General features: G+C 34.8%; 1 protein-coding gene across 1 annotated transcript in view; it reads left to right on the top strand.

Annotated features, from left to right (window-relative positions):
• LOC125226901 (homeobox protein aristaless-like) overlaps positions 1 to 23016 on the top strand; it is a 159765-nt gene that overhangs the window by 131909 nt on the left and 4840 nt on the right. Inside the window, 2 exon segments of the mRNA XM_048131078.1 lie at positions 10785 to 11067; positions 11489 to 11534. Coding sequence (XP_047987035.1) covers positions 10785 to 11067; positions 11489 to 11534 — 329 coding nt within the window.

Raw genomic sequence — 23016 nt, 5'->3', positions numbered from 1 at the left:
TAGTGCCCGATTTATCACTTGGTCCATAACATATATATTCATTTTATTTGAAATGTACGGTAATTTTGACTTTTTAACCGATTTCTTTACTGAAATTAAAGAAGAAGGAGGTTATTATATTCGGGTTAAAAAGGTTTGGTTCTGTTCTGATGACTAAAGTAAACGTTTTAAAATTTAACTTATTTTTTTTGTAAATTATAAACTTTTCACTATGCAACTTTTGTAAAATCAACTTTTCAGTTGCGTAAAATCTAATAATAGGCTTAGTTACATTTACTGAATTAAAAAGTTGTAAAATTGATCGTGACTATTTTGTAAATTATACTTTTTTTGTGTTACAGCTTTCGTAAAATCAATTTTTCAATTTAGTTAATTCTCTGGAAAGATTTAGTTCTGTTTAAGGTTGTAAAATGTATTCTGTATGTTGAAATGAAAGATTTTTTCAAGATGTATCCTTCGTAAAATTAACTTTGCAGTTGCGTAAAAATAATAACAGTTTTAGTTACATTTACTAAAGTAAAGGTATTAAAATTGATCGTGAATGTTTCGTCGCTTCAGCTCTTTATATTGCGGTGTACCTTTTGTAAAATGAACTTTGGGGTTTCGTTAAATTTAATAAAGAAAATATTTAGAATAACTAAAGTAAAGATTGTAAAATTAAACCTGATTGTTTTGTAAAATCAACATCGCAGTTGCGTAAAATCAACTTTGAAATTTTCTTTAATTTAAAAAAGTGTTTAGTTCTGTTTACTAAAGTAAAGGTTTTAAAATGTAAGCATTATGTTTTGTAAATTATGTTATTTTTACAATGTAACTTTTGTGAAATTGACTTTGCAGTTGCGTAAAATGTACTGAAAGATATATTTGCTAAAGTTATGGTCTTAAAATTAATAATGAATGTTTGTAGATTATACTCTTTACGTTACGAAATTTTCGTATAATCAAGTTTACAGTTTCGTCAGATTTAATAAAAAATGTATTTGTTTTTTTAACTAAAGCAAAGATAAAAATGAACTTTCTTAGCACTTTCTTAAAATCAATTGTCAGATTTAGTTAAATGTAATAAACCAATTTAGTATTATTGACTTAACTCAATGTTTTGTAAACTTTACTTACACAGTTTGGTAAGTGTAAGTAACTGCTTTGCTGAAGTTCTCAAAGAGATTTAGCGTTTTTTACTAAAGTAATAGTGTTGTATATTATACTTACACAGTTTGGTAAGTTTAACAAATTGTGTTTGCTAATATCTACAAGGAAATGTTGTATTGTTTACTAAACGTAAAGTTTTGTAAATTTTATTGATACAGTTTGGTATGGATAACGTGTTGTATTTGCAAAAACTAAAAGGAAATTTTGTAAAATTTACTAAACTAGAAGTTTTGTAAAGTATACTGTTACTGTTTGGTAAATTTAACATATCTTGGAGCTAAAATCTACAAAAATACTTGTTTACGACATCAACACAAGTTGGTTTCGTAGCTTCAATCTTGCAGGTTTTGTAATATTAACTAAAATTACACTAAATTTTACGAAATAGTAATCAACCAATAAAAGATTCGTAAATTCAACCAAGACATTTTTCAGTGAAGATAAGGAAGATAAGATGGTCTGTTACACCGACCTGTCATGACTTCGAAAATGTCCACCCAACTCATGCAATCAAGAGCATTGGCAAAATCTATGAGTCATAGAGCCCTGGCGTTTTCCATCATCTGCCTCAAGTTCAATATTTGCTCTCTTGTGCTCTCCTGTCACTCATTGATAATGATTTAAGATTGACAGTGGCTAGTACACTGTCGACTACTGATACTTTTTAATATTTCGCAAGGCAGGTAGAAAAACCTTACGGTACGGTACCCATAAAATGTTTCCCCAGTCTGAAATACTTAAAATAATAAAAATAAACGAGCGTACAGCATAATCACATTAATGTCATAATGCGGTTAAATCAAAGTTATGACACAGTTTTATGAATAAAAGGAATGTCTGCTTTAATTATTGTAAATGTTAGTAAGCATGTTTTGTACATATTTTATGTCGTTGACTTGTTTATCAAGATTTACTTAAAGCTATAAAAGATAATGTGCTTAAACTGTAACGTAACGGACTTTAGCAGAAACATTGTACATATAACATTAGAAATGTTTAGTCACTTTCTGATAATGTTTACGTTGTTATCACGTCATGGTGGAAAAGTAGCTAGAAAAGTAGAAGAAGCTGACTTGCTCCGTGTGTCTTCCGAGTCTTTCGACGGGAGATATGACCACAGAGCAAGTTTTTAACTTTTGTTTAATTGTAACTAATTTGGAAGACCGATAGAGAGGCTTAGCATTGTGTTATCGGAGCGCAAGCGATTGTCTTCAGCCGGACTAGGTGAAATGGCAATCGTTGACGCTAGACGCCGATGGAAATGCAGTCGAATACAGAAAGACAATAGCGGTAGCTAAAACAGCCACCGCCTAATAGACTCAACAGAGACAGATGTGTCGTAGCCGAATGGCATTTCTGCATCGCGAAACGAAAACGAAACGCCGCGAAAGGTAGTCTGGCTCTGTCGTGCCAATACGCAAGAGCAATAGAGATGTATATCTACGAAAGAGATATTATAGTGAGCGTGTGTGCATTCGCCTACGCACACAGGGCACCCCAACGTCACACAACACAAGACGTTTGTGGATTTCGACTGCGGGTAGCTAACTACGATAATATTATTTATTTATTTGAAAACATATTTCAAGGACATTACAGATAAATCCAATGCGTCATGAAATTAAATAATAATAAAAAAACAGTCGACGCACGAGAACTCATCTGCATAGCAGCAGCCGCATCCATCTTTCCAGCAACAGCTTGTTCTTCAGTTGTAGAAAGGCGAGGAATTCATTCACGATGGGTTGACTCGATTTGGAGTGATCCATCGCTTCATCATTATCGTAACCGTTTGTGCATTTGGCTACATATCCTGTAGCCTGTAGCTACAACGAAGACGCAGGAAAAAGCTAGTTCATACTTTTTTTTATGGGATAGGAGGCAAACGAGCAGACAGGTAGCCTGATGGTAAGCGATCACTGATGCCCATGGACACCCAAAACGCCAGAAGTGTTGGAGGTGCGTTGCCGGCCTTTAAGAAGGGTGTACGCTCTTACTACTATACAACTTTCATCCCGGAATCATTCAAAGCAGATACAATGGTTGACGTATAACTTAGTATTGTTTCCAAGACACCTCGTAATTGAGCAGAACATAATGGCAGCCCAATTAGCGGCATAATACCGTAATCAGCTTGATTGAGGCAATAACAATTAAACCTACATAATAATTGATTACGAGAACAGGCCAAATTACAAGTAAATTATACACGTACGACAATGTTACTGCGTAAAGGGTTTATAACTTTATAAATAAATCTTTGTGTGACGATAAATGCGATCTACTTGCACAATGTTTTATTTTTTTATTTTTTCGCCAGATCATTTTTGCCTGCGTATTTCCGAAGAATGTAATATTTTCAAAACAGAAAAAAATAGAAAGTCTACCCTTAAAAATATATCATTGCCTTTGTAATGATATGTAGATAAAAAAATGTTTAAAAAAATTTATTAGCAGACAAACTATAGGTCGTCCTATCATTCACTTCATGGCGGCATTTTGCTACGGTTCATGACAGCTCTTATCCGCTTGGAAAAATTACCTCTAGGATTGATGACTGAAAGATGTTGTATTGTTCTTTACAGTACTCATGGCGCTATATTACCGCACTAATGAGGTAATGAGCTGATTACGCAAATAGTTGCATAGGCCAAAAGCAGAAAGAGCCATATCGTCACTACTTTGAAAAAATCTCGTATCTCACGCTGCTCCTCAAAGTTAAAACACAGTAAGTCTATATGTATTCCATACATACTACAATTTTCTTTTCATTGACAGACGAAGATACAAGTTTTTTAAAAGTAGTGACGATATGTAGTATAAATATGTACAGTCAACCAATTGGAACCCTAGGCCACTCTACAACCATGTCAAAATGACAAGCTGTTGAAGCTGTAAGAGATTTCTTACAATCTGATTTATAACGTCACTATGACTTAGTTCTACAGTGGCCTAGGGTTCCAATTAGTTGACTGTACAGCTACTGTGTAAAACGTCGTACAGTCAAGTGTAAAAATATGGGTGCGTACAACTTATCAAAAATATGTCCCATAGCACTTTATGTCGGCGGAATAAGGTCTCGGTACATATTTTTGAGCGGATAAAATCGATACGTATTTTTGCACTTGACTGTACAAAACACTTGCGAAGAAGGAATTAATTCATAACTCGTCGTAGTTTGTATTTCTCTGCACTTCGCTTCTACACAACTTCAATACAAGTCCCATAGTGCAAGTGCAACAAAGTATCAGACGGCCTTCTCCAGTGAAACTTAGGATGCACCGAGGCTACACACTTAATTAGATCTTAACTAGGGCATCATTGATTGGCTCAGTCATTACTTATTTATGTACGCAGTACTTAACTTAATTTAGTACAATTTTTCGCTAGCCATAATTAATTTGTGTTCGAATACAACTTTGTTGCTGACAATTCTGAGGGTTACAATGACTACAGTCAGATCTACAGATCAGTTTAAACTCAACTGTCGTACAGTCAGAACAAACTAAACGTAGCGTATCATTTCTTGGCCCTCGACTTGCATATGATCCCTCGGGCGTAAAAGTAGTTTGTAATAGACGATAAAAATAACCATTGCTTTTATTACAATCAATTCTCAAATACCCTGATAGGTGCTACCTCTGTGTGCGTCCCAGGACAAGGGTAATGGCAGCATCCGCTCGGTGTACCCCTCACATTTCATTAAAGTGTCAAAAAGGCCTCCACCTGTTAATTCCGACTCTGCACACGTCTGCAAGGTCCGGAATGCCCAATGGTTTCCAATGTGGGAAAGACATACAAACAATTGAGTTGATTCGCGTCAGGCGTTTTACGACATGCTATCAACATCATTTTCTCATCTATTGATTAATCCTACACTTTTGCTTATTCAATCAAAGTCAAACTTCGATGATCACAAGTTTTTTTGTGAGTGGCTTTAGGGACATCATAAGTATTTAACCGTCAAAGAATATAATTTTCATATCAAGGTTTTCATCTGAGCTCTTTTTATAATGTATTTTTTAATAATTACTTTAATTATTATGACATTAATAAATTATAAAAGAAAACACCATAGCAGAATTAAGAATAAATCCATAATTTCCTTGACAGCTAAAACAAAGTCCTCAATTAAGAAAACAGTAATTACTAATTACACAATGACGAAATAATCACCGCACGGAAATATTATAATTGTAATTGACAACGTGACGACTAAGATACGGGAAAATGTAAATCCCCTTGAACTTGTTTATTGTACGGTTTTTTCCATTTTGGAAAAGGGGACTGAAAATGTCCACCACTGTTGACCCTAATTCGTAAACATGCAACTAGTATTGAAATTGAAATATAGAGTGCCCGTTATAACGTAATATAAATATAAGTTGATAATAGTTATTGAAATCGTTGAGAGTCAGGAAGAACTTGGAGGTGGAAGAGCTAGTGACCAAGCCCAACGTCATCGGCGAGAGCAAGGCTTTTCGTCTGCGATGGCTCGGCCATGTGGAGAGGATGGGAGAGGATCGTGCGGCCAAAAGAGCTCACTTGTGGCGATCTACTGAAAAACGGCCGGTCGGAAGGCCCAGGTACCGATGGATCGATGAGGTCCAGAAAGACCTGTGTGACCTTCAAGTGACTGAGTGGCATCAGATCGCACAGGATAGGAGCGAATGGCGGAATATTGTGTCTGAGGCCAAGATCCACTCCGGGTCGCTGAGCCATCGCAGTAAGTAAGTAAGTATTGAAATCGTTTTAATTTGTCGCGACACTCGTGACATCTAGTGTTAGAGGGTGGTACTAATAAATCCGTTACTTGGCGCTAGATGTCGACTACAAAAATATAAAATACATATTTAAGCTACAAACACTACTATGTCAAAAGGTCGTATCATTAGTCTATTCTACGACCTAGAACTGAATGTGTACTGTCATATTCAAATAATGCTCCTTAGATGTGAGTAAGATGTCATCTGCGCCATGATAAATCGAATAGCGACTTTTGTTCAAATAAAAACGTTTTTTACTCTAACATATCCGATCCACACCGTTTCAGGTCTAATATTTTTCGCGTTCAAATCAGGCTGAGAAAATATAATTACACGGAAAAAAAATATTTTAACAATACTACCAGAACGTTTAGTAAAATAGATTTATCGTAACCGATACTACAATCTCGTAATAAAAACAACTGTATTGTTACGTTTACTATATTTTGAATTCAATAGAACTAAGCAAACATGAATATGCACTAAACAGTTCTGTTTGAATTACATATACGAGAACTCTAGTTTTATTTACAACTAATAGAATAAAGGTTACGATAATTCTATTAACAAGAAGCTTCTTGTAATGCCAAAAAAATAAAAATTATCTTTACAATCTTAATCTTAGCGGTTACTATCACAGTATACTTCCTGTAACTTTTTATACGTTGCCATTACTTTGTAGTTCTCGTAAAGAAATAAAAAGAATATTCTTGTAATGTAAACTCAACGAAGAGTTATATTTAAAAATATTAAGTTTGTATAAATATGTACGCATCGCTGTCAACTCTATTAGTTGTATCGTAGCGAATGCCATCGCAGTATAGTTGATATGACTGTTTTATAAGTTGGTATTACTTTGCAGCTCTTGTAAATAATGACAATAATATTCTCGTAATGTATACTGGTGAACAAATAGTTCTGTTGAAAAAGTATTTAGTTAGTATAAATATGTGTTTCGTTTTTGTAACGAAACGCCATGTTTAAGTACCATTGTATATCTTAGTGAATGCTATAGCAGTATAGTTGATTTTACTTTGCGCCTCTTGTAAAAAATAACAATGATATTCTCGTAATATACACCAAAAAATAATTGTTATAACAAAAATATTGTCCGCATAAATAAATGTTTTGCTTGTGTAACGAAACGCAATGTTTTGCGGCGTGGTCGGCGGCCATTTACGTGTCATGAGAGATCACGCGTGGACGCGGATCGCAATAGGTTATATTATTTATCGTTAAACGTACTCACTACGTATTATCCATTCGTTTGGTAGTTTCCATTTTAGGAAATGGATGAAGAGGTGCAAAAACTCTTGCAAGGATGGGAGATGGCAGAGTTGGCAAAAGCAGGTGAGTCACATACCGTACATCATGTAGAACTTAGTAGATAATTAGAATGGTGAGTAAAAAGGCATTTAATGTTGTATTCATTTTACATTGCATACAAATTCATACGACATTACGTGGGCAAAATCTAAATACTGAACTAATAAGGACTGTCCACGATAAAAAGTGGTCATACATTACATGATAAATCTTTCTTCCTGAATGCACATTTTGAAGCAATATTATATTTTGATAAATCTGTATACATAAAACTATATAATAATTAAAGCTATTCCTTATAATGCTTTAGTGTGTCTGAGGTTTCGCCGAATGTATACCATCAAGCATTTCATTTCTTGTACAGTGTTTTTTAACAAACTTCACACGCTTCCTTGCACAATTTTATAAATACTTATATTTTTATAAGCTGTTTTACACACATTAGAATGACATCTTAGCAGACAAAAAAATACTTTTTGAAACTCATTTCGACTTTTGGTAGTCAGGAAGACTTTCTACTCCAAGCACTGACAGTTGTTTTTGTATGGAGAGCCAAAAAGTGTCAAAAATTCGAATTCAGCAAAGTTAGAAAATCTCAGTACTTTCTTAATCTGATTACAATCAGAAAAATTTTTACTATCGTAAAATCAGTATGTAATAGGGTATATTTTGGCTATTATAATTAAACATTAAAAAAATATTTTTGTCATTAAAACTGTTGTACTTAAAGACTGCAAGAAAACACTGTACAAAAAAATATTGTTATCATGAGATACATACTGCTAAAATTCATAGGCCACCTAAAGTTTATAATTTGTTTGTATTTTTATAATGTAGTATATCTACAAATTATTTGACAAACATGCTGCTTATAAATTCTCATTATTCTCAAGATTTACCATGTTATACGAGTATATGACCACTTTTTATCGTGGACAGTCTTTATATATATCTGAAGTGGACGTAGAATATTAATGTAAAATTTATTCATAGAAATTTTAATGTCTTTTTCAGATGATTTACAATGGTTGCAAGTTTCCTGTGACCCATGCCATACTGTGGAACAAAAGTGGAAAAATTCTGCAAAATATAAATTTTGGACGAAATGAAGGACGGTTCTAGTAACACTGACGAATATATGAACAAAGTCTTGCACTAAGGATCGTTGAAATATATTTTTTAACAAATTATATAATTATTTTATTTACTTTCAGATTCACCAATTTTCACCGCTCATAGCATCCATTCCATATGCTGGGTGACCCAGGTTTCCGGATCCCAGTTTCAACTCTAGGCTTCTGTCTCTTGGAACTGGTCCTAGCAACCTGAATTTTTATCGGTAGGTACCTATGAATTTGTGCGTGCACTGTATAGACAACTAACATTTCTTGTAAATGTAAGAAAAGGTTTGTTGTCTATACAAGGTGGTACAGTAGGATTAAAGGCTGAGCCACGCCAGATACGTGTACGTAGACGTGCGCGTAGCGTACGCGGTGTAAATGACGAATCCTCATTAGAGATTACACCGCTTGTGTGATGTGTTTCCCGTGTGTGTCTAGCGGTGTATCATCTCTTTTGAAGATTCGTACTTTACAGCGCGCACGCCACGCACACGTCTACGTACACGTATCTGGCGTGGCTCGGCCTTTAATCCTACTGAACCACCTTGTATAGACAACAAACCTTTTTTTACATTTACAAGAAATGTTAGTTGTCTATACAGTGCACAGACAAATTCATAGGTACCGATAAAAATATAACACGTTAACGCAATTGTATATTTATTAGAGAGTACCATAAATGCAGTTGCTGTAACTAACTTTCTTGTTCTATCAACCATTTAATGAAGTTTACATAAATGAAGAGAATGTAATATATATCAGATGACTTGTATTCTTAACGATACCTATTATTGGCCTAACTAAAGTTTTATAACCTTTACAAGAATTTCTTGTGGAGTTTACATTATTTTGTTTATTTAGACACTCCATTTGTTATAAATACTGAATAATCTAGTAATACACACAATTTGACTGTGTGACCCTTACAATATTTTTATTTTATGATACGTAATGTATATATTACCTTTACAAGAATATATTGTCAAGGTCACATTTCATTTATTAAGCTCTGCAAGAAAATATTATTTATTTGTACGGTCCACGTGTTATGATTACTAAATATTCTAGTAATACACGCTATTTTAATGTGTAGCAATTACAAGATAACTAGTTCACTAAGCTCAACGCATTTAAACAGACTAGTTTAGTTATTTATACTATGTGAACAATTGTCCCAGAATTTACTAGATTTTCTCGTTCAGATTACACTATTCAGGTATCATGGACGAGACTTTTTTCTCCGTGTATGTCGTCCACAAAAATTACATTGACCTCTGAGCGCAGCACATATTGCAAGCAATCGTAAATTAAATCTGTTCATACTATATGCTACCTTGCAAAACGTCCTATGGTGGTTTTCCGTACTGGTTGTATCTTAATAAAATAAATAAATGTAACATATAAATGGTCCCTAGTGAGGGATAACAGGATCACATACTCTGGAAACACTGGTTAGGGTGCCTAGCAAAGATGCCAATTTTATCTAAGAGATGCATCCCCATGTTTGTGTAATAATAATGTTGATTCCGCACGTCTCCCGATTCACTCTGTTTATCAATTCGGTTCCCTTTACGAACCACGACTGACGTCTAAGTAATCAATGCACGTGTCAGTAAGTGGCAGTTCGGTCCGCATTACTCTCATAATTGTCAGTTGTGGTGCTTAATTGTCAGTCAGGGAATCAATTTGTTATCTAATTAATAGACTTGCGTGACTGCCGAGGGTTTTGAGACAATTGTTTATTTGTGAGAAGGACGGGAGTTTTATAGCCCACTAATTGGATCCGAGACGGTCTTGTGAGTTTTCCTTTTATGCAAGAAAGATTATACAAATAATGAAATTAATCTCTGGATCACTGGGTAATACCATTACGATTGTAAGGCGGGTATTACCCAAATGTCCAGTAGATATAATATTAATATATAGCTAATATGGAATTCCTAAAGATTTATTGATGATTATGATTAGATAAAGATAAAAAATGTTTTATTTCACAAAACACAGGAGTTACAGTATATTCGATAGGTGTATGTTTAAAAATTTAGTGTATAACTTATATAAGTAGTTGACTAACTAACTAGATCTATTAAAACGGTACAGGTTGGTTTAACGCGCGGGTCATCAAGTATATCCATAACACAAATGGGTTCTGGGTACTTGACCCTAACCTGACGTTGGTTGGTGGTGATATTTGCTATACTATCCTACGGAAAAATCCTCAACCAGCCTAATATCAACTTTCATGAAATACAATAAAGATCATTATGCCATATAAAAGACATAGCGTTTTTAAGAGTTAGTAGAACCAGTATTAAGTATCTGGCAATAATATGTTTGACAGGTGTTATATATGATATGATTTACCACGTCTAAAATATAGATCTACGTCATAATTGTCTCTAACCACAACCTTTCTTTCCAGAATACTATCCCCAAGAATACCAACCGCCAAAATTCAGCATGGGAGTCGCCGAGCCACCAAAAGACGATTCTCCCCGAACGACGCCCGAGCTCACCCGAACGCCAGACCTAAGGACAGACCAGTCTCCCCCCACCGCTCCGCCAGGATCCGCAGACAGTGATGACGCTGATGAGTTTGCGCCTAAGAGGAAGCAGAGGAGATATAGGACGACGTTCACTAGCTTTCAGTTGGAGGAGTTGGAAAAGGCATTCTCAAGGACGCATTACCCTGATGTGTTTACTAGGTGAGTTTTAACTTGACTTTTAGAACGCTTGTCTAATATTGTTCTCCGCCCGCCATCTTGCCAGTTGCGCATACGCTGCCCCTAACTAACCCTCTCAAATGACAGGCGTAGAAATTTTCTTTTACTTAAGAAATTACTTCAACACTGGCTTGGTATAGCCAATTCATACCATTTAACCAAGGTAAAATTATTTGAGAATTATGTCCAAAGTAACTAATTATTAATTACTCGGTCATTCTCAAAAATACGTCTGCAGCTGTCTCATCGCTGCCACCCATATATTTTCATATACATACAACATATATTAAAATAGTCGAGGCAATAGAAGTACCCGTAAACATACATTTTCAGAGAATTGTGCTATTATTACGCAACTAGTTACTAAATCAGTAAAATAAATTAACTTTTAATGTTGTTCCAGGGAAGAGCTGGCCATGAAAATCGGATTAACCGAAGCTAGAATACAAGTAAGTGTCCATTACATACAAAGCAGTAAACTTAATACCAAACCGGCAACGTAAACTTAACAAAGTACAAATTACTACAAATTAAATAATTACAGATGAAATCCAGTGCGGCCAACATTAGCTACAAATTATAGTTCTTTTACCGCAAACGCACAGCCATTACAACATGAGCTTTTTTAGTTCAAGACAAGATTGAATTTGCGATGGCTGTGGTACGCTTCCCAGGGTTTCAAGGACTTGTCACTACAACCTCTAATCAGAACGGACCGAATCGAATGAGACATAGACAGTGAGATAACTATAATAAAAGTTGGCGAATGTCTGTGGTGTATGGAGAGGGTATTTGAAGTTACAATTTAGTTGCACGGCTGTTAAAAGTGTGAGAAATACGGAACAGGGTGGCTAGCCGAATGGCACAATCGCTCACGAAACGCTCACGAAACGAAGCGCTAGTTAGATATCTATCTCTATCGCGCCAGGCCCCGTAGCCGAATGGCATTTCTCCGACGCCAAACGAAAGCGATACGCCGCTGGCTCTGTCGCGCCAATACGCAAGCGCGATAGAGATAGATATCTACTAGCGCTTCGTTTCGTGAGCGTTTCGTGAGCGATTGTGCCATTCGGCTAGCCACCCTGATCAGTCGGCGATACTATAGCGTTAGTAACTTATTATTAATCTGTGCTATAGCTATGAAATACGCCATTTTGATTTTCTGATACCTAATTGAAATCTCTCGTTAGATATATGTGTACAGTGAGCTGAAAAATTTCATGGAAAAATGTGAGTGTGTTTAGTAAAACGTCCCACTTTGTCGGTTACCATTAAGGCGAGATTTACTTGTATCTTTATATGAATAAAGTGAGAAAGCGGCTTTATAGCAATCGACAAAGTGGGACGTTTTCCCTTGCACACTCACAAATTATGAATGAATTCGCCATACAGTTTTGCAGCTTACTGTACCTAATTACATTGTTCAAAAACGCTAAATCAACAATAAGTAAAAGATACTAGTCTATTTTCTTTTAAATATATTTAATTTTTATCTTATACGTTATAAACTATAACTTACCATAAAGATGTTCCAAGAATTTCAAATTGCGATATTAACTTATGAGAATTTTTACTCACTAAAATACTACTGATTGCCGTTTTTTCAATAATAATGCCGCTTAATATTTGAGGCTCATATTTTTTTTGTCGCCACAATATTAAAACACAGCCAATTTATATAATTGTATGCCCGACATAACTTCCCGTTTAATATTTTAGTTGCCCGGTTAATTGCCCAATATATGCCCAAAAGAACTTTCAAGATCAACTACCTATTATAGAATTTATTACAGTTCACAAAAACGAGGACTGTAAAGAAGGCTTTATTAACATTATTAAATTATATTTTTTTAAATCCTATTTTTTAATCAAAATTTTGCCTCCTCCATTGCACTGCGACTCAATGGTTCACGTAATAAGCGGTCGAGAACTATTTATTTACGAATAATCGACGCAATTACTCGAATACAAATCGATTCGACACTGAACAATAATATCGTACAATAATATACATCCTGGAAACAGCCATGTTTGTAAGGAAACACTTACACCTATACGAAATGCGCAAGGATCTAGTAGCCGGCAACACAAGATGTAAAACATCCCCCATGTACGATCTATAATAGTATATTATATAACGCGTGAAGGCTATAAAAGTTGAGTACGCGGTTAGGCCACGTGTCGGGCCACGCTCAGTGTAGGGTTCCGTAGTTTTCCGTATTTTTCTCTTTTTTTCCTTTAGGAGCGATTATTTCCGAAAATATTAATATTATCAAAAAACGATCTGAGTAAACCCTTATTCATTTTTAAATACCTATCCAACAATATATCACACGTTGGGGTTAGAATGAAAAACTCATATATAAGCCCCCACTTTACATGTAGGGGGTACCCAGAGAATGCTAATAAAACATTTTTTTCCATTTTTTATTTTTGCACTTTGTTGGCGTAATTGATATACATATTGGTACCAAATTTCAGCTTTATAGTGCTAACGGTTACTGAGATTATCCGCGGACGGACGGACGGACGGACAGACAGACATGGCGAAACTATAAGGGTTCCGTAGTCAACTAGGAACCCTTATAGTTTCGCCATGTACTAGCTTTACCAACTTGCAAACTAGCCATGTATAAGAACAGCCCCCATGTACGATCTATAAAAATATATAATAAATTACCCCACAGTATGTCGACTGAGATTAAAGACAATGTATTCAAAAAAAAGCTTGTAAACTTACTGATTGAAAAATGCTACTATAGTATAGATGAATTTCTCAATGATCAAGATTTATAAAAACTGAATTAAAACTGACTATATAATAATAATATGCATGAGACTAGAAATAATATTGTAATTAATAAAGAACCATTAACCAAATAAATTGATATGTAATACCATAGTTCATAAGTATAGATATAAGATATTGTAATGCCCTCACAGGGTAACATGTACTATCTCTAGATATTTTACCCAACACCATGTATCTTGATGCATCACTGTACTGTACATGTAGACAATAAATACAATACAATCGAGCACACGACATTATATTCAATATGACATGTAATTTACTTGTAGTAGGACGAGTAAGTGAATTTATACAGGATGGAATTCATAAAAGTTCTGATTCTGAATTCACTTACTCTTGCGTATGAAATTATAAGGAAAATAACTTTCCTGGATTTTATCCCTCTCTGTTTGCGGTATACATAATGTATTGTAAGTAATCCTCTGTATGTTTTTGCTTGATTAACATATCAATATTGCACATAGTAATATTTAAATTAACTATTTAATCAATTCTATACACCCTATTTTTATTGAATTCCGTTAACTTTAAAGGATGGTTCTTTATTGCTAAATACAATTAATTTCTCTAAGAAAGTAGCGTCTTAACTCTTAGGCCGTTTTCACATTATCCGATCCGATATCGGGTGTAGGAAGGATGTAAAATGTAAGATTTATGCGCTTCCATAGATATTTGATAGATCATTATTACTAAAAAACGATATAAAACGCAAAAACTGCGGATTTAATGCAGATGGCACTTTCCTACAACAGTTTTTGTCCGAGGCACCATCGAACTGCCGATATCGGCAGGACGCTTCCGACATTTTTGGCATGCCGGACCCCCCGCCAGCTGTCGACCGATAATATTTGTATGTGTGCGTATATAATGTAGGTATACGTTAGTAGTAGTGTGCGTGACAAAAATGGCGTCTATTAAACAGCTGTTAATGATGAATTTCTGTTGAAAAAAAAAAGATTGTAATTCATCGGTCCGAATTGCGGATACTAATTTTTTCATGTTTTAGTAGATATAGTTAAATGTAAAATTATTTATTTTACCTGCACACACTTGAGTATTTTTATGCTCGTTATTTTAATTTTACAATAAAATATTTAAAATATAGTGCTTATAATTTTTAAATATAAAACTTTTGAATAATATTTTTTGATACAAAATCATACTTCATTGATTTGGAACAATGCGTTTTATCGGACCGACATCCGACACTATCGGAAGCGTTTATCGGGTGTAGGATGTCGGTCCTACATCCGATATCGGATCGGATAATGTGAAAACGGCCTCGGTTATCGAGTTATTAAAAAATAAAAATAATTACTGAACACGTGTGTGACAGCCTTTACCACTTCCCAATGTTATTTGTTTTGACATATACCGTCAATCACTTGACACTAACTTGAATATTATTCTTAAGGTTTTCTCACACTAATTAATTCATTCATTATGTATGAAAACGACGAAAACATTTTTTTGCGAATTTAACTAAAAGTGATATACAGGATGGTTCCTGATAACGAACCTAACGACATGTCGAATTTAACGGAAAACAAAAAAAACACGGTATAAATCAGCAGTTAGTAATATACATTAACTCAATTACGGCGTAATTATACGATTTACTTAAAATTAAACTTTTACCCCTAAAAGAGTAAAACTAACACAATATAATTAAATATAAAAAACCTCCCTCAGATTCCTGCTTCCGGCACAGAGCCCAGAATGCTGGCGGCGTTTCCCCTTTGCACCGCCAGACTCAACCTCTGAGCAAAGAAGGAACCCGCTCTGTGGTCCCCCGAGACACCAATAAGTCGTTCCGACACCTTTTTACCAAACATTTTGGCTACTAACTTAGCATTTGAATTTACAAAACTAAATGTTGTCCATACTATGTAATATTATAAATGGGAAAGTGTGTGTGTCTGTTTGTTTGTCCGCCTTTCACGACAAAACAGAGCGACGAATTGTCCTGATTTTTTAAATGGAGATAGTTGAAGGGATGGAGAGTGACATAGGCTACTTTTTGTCTCTTTCTAACGCGAGCGAAGCCGCGGGCAAGAGCTAGTCTGATATAAAAGATTCCGTTATATGTAAAGTATGTATCTATAAACTTATTTTCATTCGGTAGAAAAAAAAATAGTTTTATGGCATCTGGTTTCTAGGTTTTTATATTCTCAGTTTATAGTAAGAAAATTATACTTATTAGGTTTAATTTCACATCAACATTCGATACTCTCTTCTTTGAATTTATAATGGCCATCTAAACAAGTGATACTATTTATTTTGTGCAAATTTTAAACATAAAAATTCCTTTCTTTTAAAGAATACTTAGCGAAAGTGGCTTACAATGTGCATGTTGTACTTAAATAGCAAAATATACTTAAACAATAGCATAACATTCAAATGAGACACAATTAAAGTTATAGGACAAGTAGTTTTATTAAATAAATGCAGGTGGACGCACATTATTTACTAGGTACCAGTTTTATAAAGGTTTTATTATATTATATGCATACTATTTATTGAATTTTTATATGGGTCTGTTTTTATACAGTTCTTAAGTACTATAATTATGTATTCCCGTTACTAAAGTCATTCAAAAATATCAGGATACCATTGTTAGGCATCCAATTCTCTTAATTTGGCATGGTCTTTGGCATTGTTCATGTTACCATAAAAAAATTGGTTTATCCGAACTCCGCATAAAAATAAAAAAATAAAAATGTCATTGTTCTGTAAGTCTCGTCAATGGGTCCCTACTACAATTAATTGAATACAAAATATTAATCTTACTGATACCGACAGATCACTGCAATATCGGTGGGGCATCTTATAAGCATTGCACGAATCGGGCAGATACTGCCGGTAATTTGTCCACTGCTGTATGTGCGAATGCAGCGCAAAAACAAGAGGTGCTGAAACCATCACTCTTGACAAATCACACAATATCTAAAATCATACAAAATCATCGCATAAGCAATTAATGAATCCAATATAAGAGTCAATCGTTGACGTTACTTGGCGTTCAAAACGCACTCAATCACTCTTGACAAATCAATATCTTGTTGACATCATACACATAAGCAATGAACGAATCCGACAGAAATGACGATCAGAAATGACAATCATTGACTTTACTTGGTAACGCACTACAGAAGGCGATAGTTTGCAGCTAAATAAACGCTTACGAAGCAAAGTTTATAGTAGTGTGAAGTAGCCTGTGTGAAGTTGGCTCCGTGTGACATCTTATAAGTCTTTTTATAGGTATTACTACCGGTATCGAATCGCATTCTCATGTTTCTCTACAAAAACACACATTTGTAAAAACCCTAAGCCCTAACAGTATTCTTCAGTACAAGTTAATTTGTCCGGAAACGCGGTTAACTGCTCAACTTGCTTGTAATTGTGCGGAATGCTGCGCAAAAACTCCTGGTGCCGGCCATAATGGCTTAACAACGCATTACCTTAATGGCTGCCGAGCCCTTAAGACCACGCATGCGCTGAACAAGGGTTTTTGTTACTATTCGAATTAATTAATAGGAAAACGACTGCTCTATGTCGTATTTTGACGACCGATTTGTCATTTGGCCCTGTGACTCTTGTGAGACTACACCCATTGTGAAGCTGACGACTGCATGGCCTTACTTTCTACTTCTTAAAAGTACCCAAATTCTAATATCATTAAAAAAATGATTTTCCAAACGACACTGTCTCTTGTACGTATTGCATTTGGTTCGAAGGACCAGCTCCTTTTAGCAGAAACAGAACCTCAGATCAATAAGAAAGTGATACAATTTATAATAACGGATTTTTTTAGGGTTTACTTAATGCTTTGTCTATGAATTGGCTGTCATCAATAAACAAGCGATCATACGGTGTTTTCATAAGACCAATAGACCAAAACCTGCGTGTTATAAAAAGCCAAACTAGTTAGCAAGTTTGGCTAAATAGGTACTACCCCATATTCATAAATTAAAACGGGACTTAATCGCGTAAAACTTACGTTTATATTTAACCCGACGTTTCGGACATGACATTACGTCCGTGGTCACGCGTAGACTGGCTGGGAGTTGTATCAACATCTTCTAGATGTACGCTGTAGCTGTTTTACGCGATTATTTAAGTCCCGTTTTAATTTAATAATATGAGTGAGGATCGTGTTAGTTTAAATCAATATATAGGTACTACCCCCTCTAAATTTTTACTTCGACGCAAACCCAACACCGTGGGTACCTGACCTCCCTGTACAATTATTATCTTTTTTTAATCAGCAGTTTTTTTTGGTCAAAGCAAATGATAAACTGAAGCATACTTGCCAGCGCCATTTTACGTGCCCGCAAGAGTCGGGAGTCGAAACGATCGCCACTGATGGCCCAATTTAGACAACAAGCGGTTTTAAACGATGCCCATTTACTACCGAGTCCGTGTTCTGTGATGATGTATTGTATGTGTAAAAAGTTTATTAAAGAGGGGTTATTACTTATACTCTATTATTATTTTCTATATTAGATGATAGATCGTTTTTTTTTTCATTAAACATGCATATAATTTCCTGATAGTCACCAGAAATGGGGACTATTTGATGACTTTTAGCATTTTTTTCATGTCTAGTATAGTGCAATTAATGGTCATTAATCAGACTGAATATACAATCAATCAATCAAAATATTTATTCGTAATAAACTTAAAACTACACAATATGCAAAAAAAACAGTATTACTAAAACTACAAACGTATACAAAATATTAATTTCTTTTTTTACACTAAACTGGTACTGAAACTGTTAGTACTCATTAAAACCAGTTTTCAATGTCATTTTAATCAAACAAAAAACCGGCCAAGAGCGTGTCGGGCCACGCTCAGTGTAGGGTTCCGTAGTTTTCCGTATTTTTCTCAAAAACTACTGAACCTATCAAGTTCAAAACAATTTTCCTAGAAAGTATTTATAAAGTTCTACTTTTGTGATTTTTTTCATATTTTTTAAACATATGGATCAAAAGTTAGAGGGGGGGGACGCACTTTTTTTTCCTTTAGGAGCGATTATTTCCGAAAATATAAAAATTATCAAAAAACGATCTTAGCAAACCCTTACTCATTTTTAAATACCTATCCAACAATATATCACACGTTAGGGTTGGAATGAAAAAAAAATTCAGCCCCCACTTTACATGTAGGGGGGGTACCCTAATAAATCATTTTTTTCCATTTTTTATTTTTGCACTTTGTCGGCGTGATTCATATACATATTGGTACCAAATTTCAGCATTCTAGTGCTAACGGTTACTTAGATTATCCGCGGACGGACGGACGGACGGACGGACGGACAGACAGACATGGCGAAACTATAAGGGTTCCTAGTTGACTACGGAACCCTAAAAAGCTATGAAAGTGTTATGAAAATCCTTATTATTTAACTAAGCGCGGGCCTACATATAAATGTCAAATTTTAGATATACGCAAACTTAAAGAATTTAAAAACACATAGTTTCAGAAAACTAAGACCTTTCTCATCTTAACACTTTCGTTGTCATGCATGGCATGATAGGCATGCTATTGCAAGCCTTATTATAACGCAAGAAGGTTAATATTTCACTGTAACCAAACCGTCCATCTATAGCGGTCAAAGGGTTAAGGACCATTAAGATCCCTTTTTGCCCCGCATTCCGCACACAACCAATTACAATACATTCGCGAGCTTCAACACCGTATGAAGTCATATTTATAATATACCCCATTGTTTTTACAACCACACTCAAAGAAATTCCAATATTAATGGTTAAGGAAGAAGGCACTGGTCCCACCAAACGAGTAAGCGATGAGATGAGATCGGCGATAGAAAGGAACAAAAGATCTCTTCTTCTCCGTCGAAACCCCATGACTTGATAAGTCGCTGTTTTCCGTCTAGTGCCCTCCACTCAGGCCGATCTTTTGCCTTTCTAAAGGATCCCATGGAGCACAAGGCAACAAATTAATTCAGCCCAAAGGAGCCCAAGGGAACAATAAGACCGCTCCCGTGTAAATAAAAAACCGGCAAAGTGCGAGTTGTACTCGCGTTGCAAGGGTTCCGTACACTACAAGAAGGGCTTAAGCGCCTCCTTTTTAGTAGGAACTTAAGTCATTTTTCCGAATAATCGATATTTTGAACAAAACAAAACAAAAATGAGTTTATATGTAATATTCAAACGCGCTCACACAATTTCAAGAGATTTGGTAACTATTTGCAGCGGCAGTGAGTGAAATTCGTAAATTGATTTTTTTTATTTTAAGTCCGATTTACGATTTACTGTAGACTTCTAATAGGTTTTCCTGTAATCTATAGTTTGAAAACTATCTCGTGTATTTTTTTTAAAATTTTACGCTTAGTAGTTTCGGAGATAAGGGGGGGGATGGTAATTTTTTGCCTATTATCTTAAATTACTTGAAAATTACTTTAGTAAAAATTATTAAAAAAATATATTTGAAATACTTATAAAAAGCTCTTTCATTTGATATGTAACACAATATAGTTCTAGAAACTTTGATTTTTAATTTTCACTTTTACCCCCCAAAAGTCGCCCCTTTAAAGTTTCTTAATTTAAATTACATCCGTCTCTGGGTCACAGGTTTACATATGTGTGCCAAATTTCAAGTTAATCAGTTCGGTAGTTTCGGAGAAAATTGGCTGTGACGACGGACAGACAGACACACGAGTGATCCTATAAGGGTTCCGTTTTTCCTTTTGAGGTACGGAACCCTTAATGAGGGTTCCGTTTTTCCTTTTTGAGGTACGGAACCTTAAAAAGAGACGGATCGATCCATCGCTCGGCGACGAACTATAATTCGCTCGCGCTATCATTGCGTCTCTTTTATTTACACGGGAGCGACTATCTTTTGTTCTTTTCTATAGCCGATAGCTCATGGCTGACTCGCTTCTGGTGAGACCAGTGCCTAAGAAGGAGAGTTGAGTGGGAGTTGAAGCAGAATTTCTTGTTTCACACAGCATCCGTTAAAACCACATCGACATATTAACTGTTAACATTCTTTACACGTACGTAATTTTCTCTACACATTTAAATCTGAAATCTGAACCTTAAAATTGGAATAAAATAAAGTCGAATTTTCATTCAAGAAAATTTGCAGGAGAAGCGTTTTGCAAAGTTAGCAGTGGACTTAAAGAAACGCGTTCAAAAGTTTTTACTCGTAAGCATTTATCATAAGTGAATTAATTTAAATTGCCATAAAATAGCAGTTTACATAATGACGGTACTGTTTCGTATAATTTAGACTCATAAATATGTAACGCTCGTGGAGGATATTGGTGAATGGTTTTTAATCAGTCTTTTGTACGATTTATTGATAATTGAAGTTAAATTAAGTAACTATAGTTGACGAATTGAATGATAAGCGAAATGACAGTTCCATGAATTTGTTTTCGGATAAGTTTAATTAAAATAACTGAAAAATGTATGTAGTAAGGCGGCGGAATTGAAAAAAGTCGTCTAGTTTTGAAGTTGACGTGACTGGAGAGTATACTGCTGACAAGTGGTATCGTTGTGATCGGTAGACTTTACTGAGTACGAAATAATGACTTGTCGCATTCTCAGACTGAGGGGGGGTTAACTATGACGTCACAAAAACCGCGGTCCCGGGTTTCAATTTTTTGCCAATTTGTCTAGAACCCCTTATTCAATTTTGAAAAATGAGGTGTCGATTGAAAGCGTATGACATGCTGATTAAGATTTCTTATATGTGAAAAATATATTTTTGTTAGTTATTTTTTTATTAACAATAATGCAAAAAAATACTTTTTTTTGACTCTCTTTTTTGACTTTTGTGACTAAAAAAAGCAATGAAAACGGCCACGTAGCTAAAAATATGTTATATAAATCATTTAGCTACATTATTAAGCTATTTGTTACTTTTTAAATTTCTTCAATCGGATAATAAATAGTCAAACTATAAGCATATTAACCGCATTCGAGGCACACCGTTTGACACGCGTTCCCATACATTCGGCGTCAAACAAATACACCTCGAGCAAATATTCGTTTCAAGCAAATACAGGTCTAATCATATTCATCGTAGCCTATCAATATTGGTATCATTTCAAAGTACAATTAAAGTCCTTTAAGAAACAATATCTACCATTTTCTTAAAATCAATAATCGCCAGTCTACGGTGGTTACAAAGAAAAAAAGCGGGGATGCGATTTGAGTGGTTCCCTAGGTTTGATACCCTAGACGAGTTTAAAAGGGGAGGTAAAGGTGACATATGGGTTGTTCTCTGGCCTGAAAGCTACACAGAGGGCCAGGGGAGGAAAAACTAGGGTTAAAGTTTAATTTTAAGTTATTATTTCTTTTATTTGTTGATTTTATTTTATTTAATTTTTTTGTAATTTTATCAAGAATACACGTTGGTTTCTTTTGCTGAAAATTCCCTTTTTTATGAGAAATGTGATGAATTTCATGGCATTTTCGGATAAACATTATAGGTAACTTCATTTTAGTAATTTAATGTGTATAACGACCGAAGTCAAATCGTTTGATTTTACGATTACTTTTTAATACTGGGTCAAAAAACCGCACCTCTTAGTCGTTTGAGTTTAAGCGGTATTACCCTTAATATTATATAAGTAAAAGTATGACTATATGGCCTTATTTGAAAGTTAATTTTAGTCTCTATCAGAAAATGCCATAAAATTTGTCACATTTTTCATAAAAAAGGGAATTTTCAGCAAAAGAAACCCACGTGTATTCTGGGTAAAATTACAAAATAATTAAAAACAATAAAATCAACAAATAAAGGAAAAAATAACTTAAAACTAAACTAAAACCCCAGTTTTTCCTCCTCTAACTCTCCGTGTAGCTTTCAGATGAGAGAACGAGCCATATGTCACCTTTGCCTCCCCTTTTAAACTCGTCTAGGGTTGAAACACCTAAGGAAGCACTCAAATCGCATCCCCACTTTTTTATTTGTAACTACCATAGATTGGCCATTATTGATTTTAAGCAAATGGTAGACATTGTTTCTTAAAGAACTTTAATTGTACTTTTCAATGATACTAATATTGATAGGTTACGATGAATAAGATTAGAGGTATATCTGCTTGAAACGAATTTTGCGCTAGGTGTAATTAGTTTGAC

Source organism: Leguminivora glycinivorella, chromosome 6 (genome assembly GCF_023078275.1).
Source record: "Leguminivora glycinivorella isolate SPB_JAAS2020 chromosome 6, LegGlyc_1.1, whole genome shotgun sequence".
Lineage (NCBI taxonomy): Eukaryota > Metazoa > Arthropoda > Insecta > Lepidoptera > Tortricidae > Leguminivora > Leguminivora glycinivorella.
This window is presented reverse-complemented; position numbering and strand designations above follow the sequence as displayed.